The 11,932-nt window shown below is 40.3% G+C and overlaps 1 protein-coding gene across 1 annotated transcript; it reads right to left on the bottom strand.

Moving 5' to 3' along the window:
• Positions 1-2,762: 2,762 nt before the first annotated feature.
• On the bottom strand, positions 2,763-7,388 carry LOC115690487 (uncharacterized). Its single transcript, XM_030616832.2, has 5 exons — positions 7,036-7,388; positions 5,124-5,221; positions 4,176-4,292; positions 3,999-4,100; positions 2,763-3,077 (listed from the first exon to the last, which is right to left on the bottom strand). Exons 1-5 carry the CDS (start codon positions 7,274-7,276, stop codon positions 2,907-2,909), a joined length of 729 nt encoding a protein of 242 aa, XP_030472692.1. The 5' UTR covers positions 7,277-7,388; the 3' UTR covers positions 2,763-2,906.
• Positions 7,389-11,932: the final 4,544 nt, after the last annotated feature.

The raw sequence follows: 11,932 nt of genomic DNA, 5'->3' as shown, positions 1-11,932 counted from the left end.
GTACCTTGCTTTGCTTGTGAGAGTTTCAAGGGAAGCTGACGGACTTATAGTTCCTTGAAACAATTGCTTTATGGAACATTGCCTAATCTGCCGGCACTTCCTAAATTCTAAGGACTTTTCATTGTTGTAGTTATTGTTTATGCTCGGGTTGGGTATAGTTGTGGTTATTGCATCAAATATAGTAGGGTTTTGTTCACTAGATTTCGCGTCGGGTCAACATTTTTTATTTTGAGGTAGGCTCTATCTGAAAATCGGTTCTCTGTTACTCGCTGCCGAGGTACGGCACTTTGTTCAATTTGAAGTTTTCCTTTACTTGCCTCCTCTATGACATTTTAGTACTCTAGCTCAATTAGGATGTTCAAGTTTCAAACTCGTCTAGAGCTAAGCTCTACTTTTCAAGCTCCAGTGCCACTCAATTAAAATTTAAACGAGCTCGAGTTCACTTCGACTTGATTAGTCAACGAGTTTTAGTCGAAGCTTGAATTAAACTCGAGTTCAAGCTCGAATTTTGATAATACACTAAAATTGAGAGTTTTATACAGTCCGAGTAATTAGTTATATTTATAGATGTACATATACAACAAAAATATTAAGAATTACAGTTACTTGTTACTTGGTTAGGCTTTCCAGCTGCTCGAGTCAAAGTATATTCAAGTTTGAGCGCGACTTTTCTATAGAAGGAGCAATTTGCTATTGTATTATGAAAGAGGTGTGCAAATTGTAGTGAAAAATGTTTATATTTGTAGAAACACTGTTATTAGTAGATGAAACATTTTCAAGCATTACGTTTTCTCAAAATGATTGATGATGTATTCCAGCTTGATTGGACTAGGAGAGCTGAAAGGGAGGGAGGAGGCAAAAGTGAATAAATTAGCATAGTAGAAACACATTTAATGTCACCTTTAACCTTTCTAACTTGAAGGATGATTATTTGGCCAAACCTTAAAAGATGGGGATAATTGTCCCAAAAATCCTAAACTATTGTACGCCGGCCAATTTAATCATAAACCTTTCAATTGTACCAATTTAGTTATAAACCTTTTGACAATTTCCCAATTTAATTGTAAATCTTTTCATGATTCGCCAATTTAGTCATTCTGATCAATTTTGGACAGAAATTGTTGATGTGACAGTCTAGTCAACATCTGCCATCCTATGTAGCACAGCCGGCATTGACATGAATAATTTTTGCAATTTTTTTTAATTTTTTGTTTCTTTTATTCTTTTCTTTTCTTTTCTTTTTTTCTAATGGTCACCGACTCTCATTGGCCACAGACGAGGGCCACCACTCTCGCCTGTTGGCCAAGGCCAATGCCTCACCTGTGGCCCACGACGCCCTCACCTTGACTAGGCTGTGTCGGCCAACGACCTCATTGGCCCATAGTTGGAAGAAAATGAAAGAAAAGAAAAAAAATCAATTTAGAAAAATTAAAAATTACAAAAATTGTCCACGTTGGCACCAGCCATGCCATATGGGATGGCCACCATATCAACGAACTTTGACCAAAATTGGTAAATTATAAAAAAAACTCCTGTGCTAAATTGGTATGGTTAAAAAGTTTAAGACTTAAATGATCGTCGTATAATAAATTTAGGACTTTTTGGAGAATTTTTCCCTTAAGATAGATAACCAAGTTGGTCCGCAAAAGTCAGTTTCATAAGAAAAGTCAGAAAATCATTAGCGAGCGTATAGTTTTCTTGGACTGGGATGAAGCTACGAGGAAATTTCAGTGGAGGTCCGAATTGATTGATGTTAAAAAATCAGCAGAAATTAGATATATATACATATATATATATATATATTAAGTGATTGCATTAAATATAGATAGATAGATAAATATATTTAATATGAAGGAAAAAAATGAACTGACGCAAAAAAAAAGGAATAAACAAAAGCCTAATTAATAGTCGTTTCTACGATGACGGTCTTCCCAAGTAGGATGCAATTCTTGTTTCATCTTGATTAATTGTGCTTTTGTTTCGCGAAAAACTTCGTAATAATGAAAAATGTTCTTTTCGGAAATCATTTTCTTTGTCTTCCCATTGTTTGGAAACAATTTTTGAAGAGGCGCACGTTGCACGAGAGTCGATACATATTTTCAGTGAAGTTAGAGAGAGAGCTCAGCTCCTCTGGAGTAGCACCAGTCCTCTGCCCCCATGGTAGCTCCTCATTTGGGAAACGTTTTCCTCTTATTTAGTTTGGGAACTCCCACTTTCTATACCTGTAGTGATTTCCCTAAATGGAAAATGTTTTCCAATCCATCATTCATTTTCCATATACCAAACACGAAAAATGAACGAGAACATTTTTCAGAAAAATACTTTCGCCAAAACATACCGTAAGTACCAGATAGAAGAAAGTCTTAATTCAATAAGAAGTTCATATATGCTTTTCTTTTTGCGTGTAGCCGAATAATTCGAATATGTGATGTTCACAACTACCCTCTACACCTGACTGTTCCCGAAGCTCCATATGCATGTGGATTAGATTAAAGCGTGTGCAAGCTTTTGAGTTGACAATAAAGGAGCAATAATCTAAAACCAACTAACTTCTTGCATCGTGCGGGTTGAGGGCAGAGGCATAGTTAAAGAAGGAAAAGAAATCACTTCAAAATCGCTTTGAAATCTCGAGATCTTCAGCGATAATATTACCAGTAGTTTATGAATCTCTCTGGTCCATATTCAAAACCATTCATGTACTTTTCTTGGTGTGCTTATGTTTTTGGTGAGGAACAGGAAGTTCTGCTACCACAGGACACGTGTGGAGCAATCAGAAAGTTCATTTCCTTGTATGAGAAAGTGATGTAATGTGACTGAGAATTGAATTTTGTACACAGATATGCAACACGGTTATGTACAATTGCACAAATTGGGTTAAACCACTGTGGGGGGACTTCCCTTATCGTTTAACAGAAATCCCACTGCCAATAGACCTTCTCGACGATCCCTCCACCGCTCCGAACTGCAAGGTGAAGCCTTTCAGAAGCAGGAGGAACTCCCCAAAGCAACGGGACTGCGACTGTCATCTTCAATTTCTCATGCAAACCTCCTTTGATTGCCTTCTCTGCCGCGACAACCTGAAACATACAGATTGATGATTTAAAATTGCAATAGGTAAAAGCCACTTTTTGATTTATCATATGTCCGGCAGATGAGCATCATTTGCAGAATGATTTCTGAGTTTCTAAACATTTTAAAAGAGGGCTAAAGAAGTTATAGAAATATATCTTTCCATTTCCACACATTGTGCATAGCGTGTGCTGCTGACAGAAAGGAAATGTGCAAGGCTGTAGGTGCAAGGATGACATGCGGGAAATTCAGGGAAAATGTGGAAACTCTTCAATCTCTAAATGGTGTGTAATGCATCTATACTAACAGATTTCACTTCTACAATTGGATGGGCATTGACTTGAAGACTGTTTTTCCATGAACACTTCTAGGGTACAACATTGTAACGTACTTCATCAATTGTCCGTCATTGGATGACACTGGTTGACAAAAAACTCAACTATCGAGGAACACAATGTACGGTAACATTGTTATACCTTAGTCATATCTGGAGATACAGGACTTAGGTCTTAGTCCAAGGTATTTAAAATCATGTGATCTTGTTGTACAAAGCAATTTCAAATAAACATGATGGAGAATCGAGCTGTTAAATCCACCATAATGGACCATAAAACAAGGGTCACATCCACAATTAAACAAAGAAAACCAACTAGTCCGCCAGAAAGTGGTTAATTACATTATTTTCCAGATTCTAGGGTATGCCATCAGCTGAGTTTACAACAATCAACCTTCCAGTGCAAAACCTCTGCCTAATAAAAGATTCACGAGCAAATGATTTTTTATGCCTGAAGTTTTCAAAACATTTGCATTTTCGTATATCCATTTCTTTTTGTTGGTTTTGTCTACTCAATTGCGCCATGCCAATGAGCTCAAACTCAATTCTTTATCTTAAACAACCAATCGCACATTAGCTAAAATTATGAGTATACCTCTCCACCATGTTCAAGAACAGCATCTTCAACAACATCACTTAACATTTCAATGGAACGACAGAACCCCAAGATGCAAAGCCTTCTGCCCATATCAAGACCCTGTTACAAATGGATCCTAAATACATTAGATGATGAACAGAACAAATGATAGATAGGTTATAGAGAAGTCCTCACATTGGTAGCCGCAATATCAAATAAAGCACCCAGACACAGGCCTTGCTCTGGATTCATGTAATCACATTCTTGAAAGCGTTGGAATCTCTGAGAAGTGTTTGATCTCCCTTGCCTCTTCTGTCAAATGAAATTGGCTAATAAGAAGGGAGATTCTAATATTCAAAGTAATAGCTAAACACATTGCTTATGAGACAAATATCAAAACATTGGATGCATGATATTGGCTAAATGATACTGGTGAACTTAATTTCTTAAACTACATCAACAATTTATCATTTCCTTTCTCCTTTCTTTTTCCTGTACATTTTATTGAATTTCATTCCAATTCTTTTTCTTAAATGGAGTTGCAAGAGGTGGAAATAACAAGTTAGTGACGAGGAGATTCCAACTGACAGGTTATCATAGAAACTTAATAGGTATCACCATCCATTTAGAAAAAACAAAGACCACGCCCAAGTCTACCATGAAATCACAATTGCCATGGGAACACTACCACAATGAAATAACTCTGCCACACATTATATATCCACCTTGAGGCTATCCCTAGAAGGATGCATATTACAAGGCAAGTTTCAATAGTTTCAGCAGCAAAATTGGATTGAGAAGGTATAAAGGCCATCATTATCATTCTCACAACCCATATAACTTTTGCACAATAACTATTCATTGCCCCCACCCCCCCCCCCCCCCCCCCGGTCAACGTAAAAAACCTTATTTGGGGCATGCAGGCCTGATAAAAAAGTAGACATTCAGGATAGTGATCATGACAACATACTTGTCATGCAAAAAAATGGCACAACGAACATGTTTCACCCATCAAAATGGCTAATTGGGGCAAATGCAAGGACATACTGCTAGAAGAATGTTGTGCTGGACGATATTCTAAAAGAGTCTAGAATATAATGAAAGATGCTGCAATAAATCAAATTACTCTTTTGAAAACCATACATCAGAATTAACACGTCGAGGAACCATTGAACCTCCAATCTGAATGAGTCCATCAGAAGTGAACAATGTAACTCTCTCCTCAGGAACCCATTGGATATCTGGATGGCATGAGATACATCAGCTCATCTTTCTTAAATGTTCATATGAAAGTCCAAGACGTCTTCTAAAGAAGCGAGAATAATTGTGAAATGAAAGCATTCCATAGATTAAGAAGATCAAAATTAAAAAGGTCTTGTCCTCAAGCCAAAGAAAAAAAAAAGGTCTTGTCCAAAACACTTATAATGCTTCAAACATTAATCCAGTTGATCTCAAACATCGAAGCAACTGATTGCAAGCAGACACAAAATTATCCATTTCCATAATGTCGATGAATAAGCAAGACGCCTCCAGGTGTTTCATTGTGCAGTTCTGAAAACCACACAGACAACACTTCAGCTTTTGCTGAGGGTTAATGGAAAAACAGTAAGATCATAAAGAATCTGGAAAAATCTGCAAAGTTAAATACAGAAAGCAACCTGTAAAACCTAGCTATTTCAGGCAAAAAATCCTTTGTTTATCTTAGCAGGAAGTTGAAAATGTGGAGTGAAGTCATCACATTGTTGAGACAAATGATCGCATTTTCCATTTTCAATTATGAACGGGGTGCTAATTACTACAATCGGAAATAATCCATTTTCGTTATTGTAGTTTTACTCTCAATCTCATTTTGCGCCCTGGAAAAAAATTTGTTCCACTATACATCTTGATCTATCAACCTTAATTTGTGCTATCTGCTCCAAAGAAACTTGCTTCTTAGATAAATTTGTGAGCATAATGCACCTTCACATATCATAGAACATGACAGTCGAAAACAGACAGCTGAATGTAGAGTAACAGGCCTGGAAAGAATCTTCAACAGTGGAAAAATGCAGTAACAAAGAGATCAAAGGTTGACTGCCAACTCCATTCAAATGGGAAGCCTTGTAAATAATAGGGGCAGGGAGATGAAGTTCAGGTTTAAATTGGCACGACATCGAGAAGTTCAGGGTGTGAAATGTGAGATCAAGTCCAGGAAAATGACTTCCGGGAAAATATTTTCCAAAAGGAGAATATTTTCCGCCAAACGAACGGAGCCTTAGAGTAGAAGGACCAAATAGAACTAGAACAAGAAGAAATGCCTTGCACATCAAATAGGGGCAGCATTCCTGGTGCAAATGCCTATTTCTCTTTCATTATCCCATGAGCTTTCGTGAATGGCTTTGTTAGCATGAAGTTCAACAAAATGTCCTTGGTCTTAGACAAGTACTTATATATATTAAACCCGTCTTAAGAAAAGTTTTTGTCATCCAATTGCAACATACGGTACTTCGATCTTGCATCCAAGGCATTGTCCTTCGGTGTCATTAATATGGCCCTGGGCTCTGCTACCTCACTAGCTTTTGCGGTGTAGCTAAGTCGATGATGGCTTGATCAATCGTAACCCGAAGACACATGTCAGACATATTACCAGCACCATACTCAGAAAACACAGCTATCTTATATTGCTTATTCATTAAAAAAAAAAAGGGGGGCAAAAAGACTGCTTGTGCATATGCTATCACAGGTTCCAAGAATTCAATTCTTTTTCTACCCAAAGATATAACTTAACTCTTGAAGACATGGGCACAATGGCGTCAAACCAGATGTGATCAAATGCCAAAGGACACGAGAACTAATCTAACCCAACGCGCTTCTCTCACTCCCAGTCTCAAGAAAAGTGGAATGCAAACGTCCGATCAATCTACTTCGAAAAAACACAAAGCACCCGTTCAACAGAAACTGAAGCTCTACACCAATCGACGAACTTCCAACATCCCAACGGACCACCCACCAAATTAGCCTCAAAACAATCGAGCAATCGGACGACAATTCAAGGAGATTCTCGAAAGCCTACCGGCATCGCCGCCGTCGGCCCAGGGGAAGTAACCGAAGGAGTCGTCGCCGAGGAAGTTCCCGGGATCGGAAGGAGACGGAGAAGCCCTCGCCGGCAAGCGGAGGACGCGGGAGGGCGGGAGCGGGTTGCGGCGGAGGAACGGGAGCTTCCGGACGGAAGGAGGGACATCGTCGGCGGCGCGGGAGATGGAGGGGAACGGAGAGAAAGTCGTGAAGCACAACGCCGCCGAGGTCTCCGCCATCGCAGTTCACAGAGAGAGAGAGAGAGAGAGAGAGAGAGAGAGATTCTGAATCTGCGGTGAGAAGAACTATGGCGGATCGGAGAGACAGAGAGGAGAGAGAGAGAGAGAGACGGCCACAAGCGGAGAAATAAAAGAGCGTGCTTTTTCGTAATCACCGCAATTTCGTTTATTAACGGTTGTTCCGTTAATTTGGTAAGAGCGTGTTGCATGTGTCGAAAACACACTATCCAAGCCCCTCGAGTTCGACGCATCCCATGGTCTGAACACCAACATCTCATGAGACCGCATCCATCGATATAAATTACGGACAGCTAACTTTTTTTACCTAAAACTCATCAGATTTAACCAACTTTGACGTGGGGTCAAAACTTGTCGAAAACCCGATCAGAAGGCGAGATTGGACGATGCTCGCCGAGAGCAATTGACAACACTTAGATTCCGCCAAATTCGATGACCGACTTACTGATAAGACACCGTGTCAATTGGGAACGTTCAATATGATGTTTAGCAAATTCAGTGACTTGTTCCGATCAGAAGTCATTCCCGTGAAAGTTCAAGAGAGGAACGCTTCAACTCCTCGGGTATCGTCTTGACGGGTTCAAAATAAAGGAGTATTCGCGAGTCAAAATTGGTGAGTCGCCGAAAGCTATGAGCTGGGTTGGCCTAAGGTAAGTTTTTTTTCCAAATAAAAGATCACAAAAGGACAAAATAGGGATGTGACGAATCAAAGAAGACCACGGACTCCGGACTAGGAAATATAGGTTTCAGAGTGAGTGGATTCTCATCTAAAATCTGGAACCTATACAATTAGGGTCGACCCTCAATTTTTAAAATCGTGAACCGACCCTGAAATTGATCAGGTGTTTTTTCTTTTCTTTTTTTTTTTGAGCGACATCACTTGGATTGAGAATCAGCAATAATCAAGTCTCCACGCTCAAAGTCGACAACCTATCCGATGGACAATCACTAAGCGCAACTCAAGGAACAATGGGGACTCGCAAAAATTTAGAGCACCATCTTTGAGTTCAGTGTGTGTGCCCCCTCCGTTTTCAATCTCTAGTCCTCTCCTTAAACTCCACCGTCAGAATTCTCTTATTGCTTTGAACTCTCCACCTTCAACGGACTCCAAATTTTCCAGAGCTTGTCTTTTTGCCTTCTTTTAATCTCACCTCCCCAAGATCTCCTTTATAATAAAAAAAATAATTCTTCTATCCATAGCCGAATGTCCTGCAGGGAACTCCAACCCCCGCACTTTCTCCTTTCAGCCTCAAGTTCACCACTTGGATCCCACCGATAGTTCAAGTCCGGTTCCGCACAAGGAATCGGGAACCGGACCGGTTCTCGTGAGAACCATCCAGAATCGGCGATTCAGTCCGATTCCCGGGTTGAACCGGGACCGGTGCTCACTCTATCCAGACAAACTTTGAAACTTAATAAGATTTTCAAGAAAGGTAATGAACTAACAAAAAATCTAAGGATGAGTTAGTCATATCATGTACCAATACTCGGGACTTTATTTTGAGTTTCTCGAGCACCGCTTGAAGTTAGGTCGCTTCACTTGTCAAGATATGGTTTGCGCCTCATTTAATTAAATCCCAACCTCGAGATTGCAATTCGAGCTCATTATAAGAAAATGGACTTTGCAAGGTTTTTCGACGCTGCATGAATCACACGAATTCGATGTCGAATGAAAAAAAAAAAAGGTACTCGTGTTGGAGGAAAACACAGAAAAAAGTTAAATCAATAACGGATCACCACATCATCAAGCTCGTTCATCTTGCCGGCCCAGCCAAGGATGAGATGGATTAGGTTTGTCCGACTTGAGGTGAGCCAAATCAAGTTTACCTGGCCGAATGGGTTCTCTCCGGCTGAGGGTTAGCCGGCCGACGTCGAGGTTGGTCGACCAGATCTTTTTCCATATGAATAGTGTCACGCCTCAACCCTCGAGCATGCGACAACCCCTATTTTACTTAGGTCAATTGAATGCGACGTCCCAGGACGCGTCACCGATCCATTCTTTTTATCTTTCAATTAAACACATGTGGAAGCAACAGCAATCACCCAGTCCTAACAACAACAGCAAGGATAGTAATAACAATCAACAACAGTCATGCCAAAGCGCCATTTTATTTATTCACTTGATTAACCCCAAGGAAACACATTTACAAGCCCTTCAAGGTCAACTTTCCTTACAAGCCTACCAAAAAGATACTAGGCTGGGGGTCAATTTACTCCATCCAAAAGTAGGTCATCCAAAAAAAACAGGTCCTAGGCATGTCCCTCAAGTACTGTCAAAATAGCGGGACTGCTAGTCAAAATAGAGTGAATCGGGATCATGCTCCGACGGGTACACAAGATCAAGGTTGGTCTCGGGACACTCCACTGACCCGTCAGGTGGGTCAATGTCCATAGGGTCTCAAACCTCCTGCCCAGATCCCCCATATGGAGGACCATCGAAGCCCCTCAAAGGGCCGAACAGGTCCTCACCCTCACAGATGAACCATGACTGGAACTGATGAGGGACCCACATAGCTAGGCCCTTATCCACCCACACAGTAGACAAGTGGCACTCAAAAAAATGTGGCTTACCGGGAAAACGATGGGTAGTAATAATACTATCCATATCCTGCAACATCGCAAACCGCCTCGGGTGGTTCGCCAGTCTATGGCCTTGGAAAACAGTTTACAACAACGAATAAGATATAAATCTCAGTAAGCTAACGACCTAAGCCTCGTTTAAGAAGTCAACTCAGCTCGGGTGCACCTAAAATATGTAATGATATATAAATGGCAAATCAATAGCAAAGCGACCCTCACTTTGCATTAGCTATATACAGGAGTAGGTAATTCAATCCAGCATAAACAAACAAGCCATCAAATAACCGTAGGCATCTTTACCTTGCCTTGGCACACAACCTGCACGACATAAGCCATCACGTGCCACAATAATGCAATAAGCATTTAACATAATCAGAACACCTAGCAAGCTTCTTCATGCACAATGCACCAATGCATGTTCTAATTATTACGACCACTCAAGGCCACGACACAACCCAAGGGTTGGCGGTCTTCCAGCATGACCGGGTATCGTCTCACCCCATCAGGCACGGCAATGTCTAGGACCCCCACCATAAACGGCATTATATAAAGGAGCATCGGTCCGGCTTCGACCACGACTCGGTATCCGGACCCCCACCGGGCATCCGACAAAAAGAAAAATCTAGCATCGTCCCCAAACTCCCGTTAGGTGACATGTTCATTTATGTGACCACACGAGCACAACTACCACTCAAGCCCCTTTTATTTCTCAACAATTAGCCAATGCAGACGTGGTGGTGCTCACATATCAAAATACTATAACTTTCATGCCTAAAAATGCAATAATAAATTCACACGTGATCACATACACACAATTAAACCATCAAACTCTGCATGATTCCATTTTTAAACATCCTTGCCCTATTTAACTTATAAAACTTGACATATGAAGCCGACACCTCGGGGTTTACTTTTTATGTGTCCACAAAAACCCTTTTAAAAAATAACTAACAAGGTTTCACATAGGGCAATTATTTTTCATGGCAAAGCAGGCTTTAAACAACATGAAACGGCATAATTCAACACTTAACTCAAGTAGAAAACACCCATATAAAATTTACTTATCGCCCTAATTGCGATAACTTATCAACCAATTATTGATAGCTTATCGCCCATTGGTGATAGCTTATCATTAAAATGTCGATAGCTTATCGTCCCTTTGACGATAGTTTATCATTAAAATATCGATAGCTTATCATCCCTTTGACGATAGCTATCGTCTTTGATGTAGCTAGCAAGGATCACCTAGAGGGGGGTGAATAGGTGATCTAAAACAATTTTAGAAAATTTATGCGGAAACAAAGTAAATCACAGAAGAGTCTGAATAAAATTCAGATTCAAGACAGATTATATAGACGGTGCTCTTGATGTGGAGTATGTAAAGTAAGAGTTAAGGGATAGAAAAACTGCACACAAGTTTATAGTGGTTCGGCTTATAGCAAGCCTACGTCCACTCTCCCACGCTTACTGACCCTCTGGGCCGGATTTCACTATGTAATCAAGAGGAATTACAACTTCTGAGAGTCAATACTCTTGTGTATGATAGGACTCTCTATCTCACACAATCACTCTTACAAAGTATCCCTCAAGATCTTAATGTTTTGCTCAGAATGACAAGAGAAATGATTGGAGTATGCTCAGACTTTGGACTTGTTGATTCTTGATTCTGTATTTCTTCTGCTGCTCGTTGACCTCCTTAAATACTACTCTAATTCCAAAACTAGACGTTTGGACAGTATTCAGAGGATCATCTTCCAATCTTCACTTTGGACAGATTTGTATACAAAGGATTGAGTAGCCGTTGAATAACGTGATTCCGAATCCCGCCGATTCCGGTCGCCCATACAATCGAATCTTGGTTTCCATAAGTAGAGCTTTGTCCGTTGTAATGCATTCCTGTCGTGATGTTTGATTGTCAATCAATTTGATTTAGATTGAGACAATCAGAACATTCCTTCTGTGAAATCCATGCTAGATCACTAGCTGTTGTGTTACGTTCGAATTCTCGTCGAAGAAATTCTCGTCAGATCTCAAGAACTTCGTCAAGGCCTCAAGAAT

The sequence above is a fragment of the Syzygium oleosum genome, unplaced genomic scaffold (assembly GCF_021117445.2).
Source record: "Syzygium oleosum isolate NSW1041296 unplaced genomic scaffold, Sole_v2.1 Sole_v2.09, whole genome shotgun sequence".
NCBI classification, from domain to species: Eukaryota; Viridiplantae; Streptophyta; class Magnoliopsida; order Myrtales; family Myrtaceae; genus Syzygium; species Syzygium oleosum.
The sequence above is the reverse complement of the archived record's forward strand: the minus strand, read 5'-3'. Positions and strand labels throughout refer to the sequence as shown.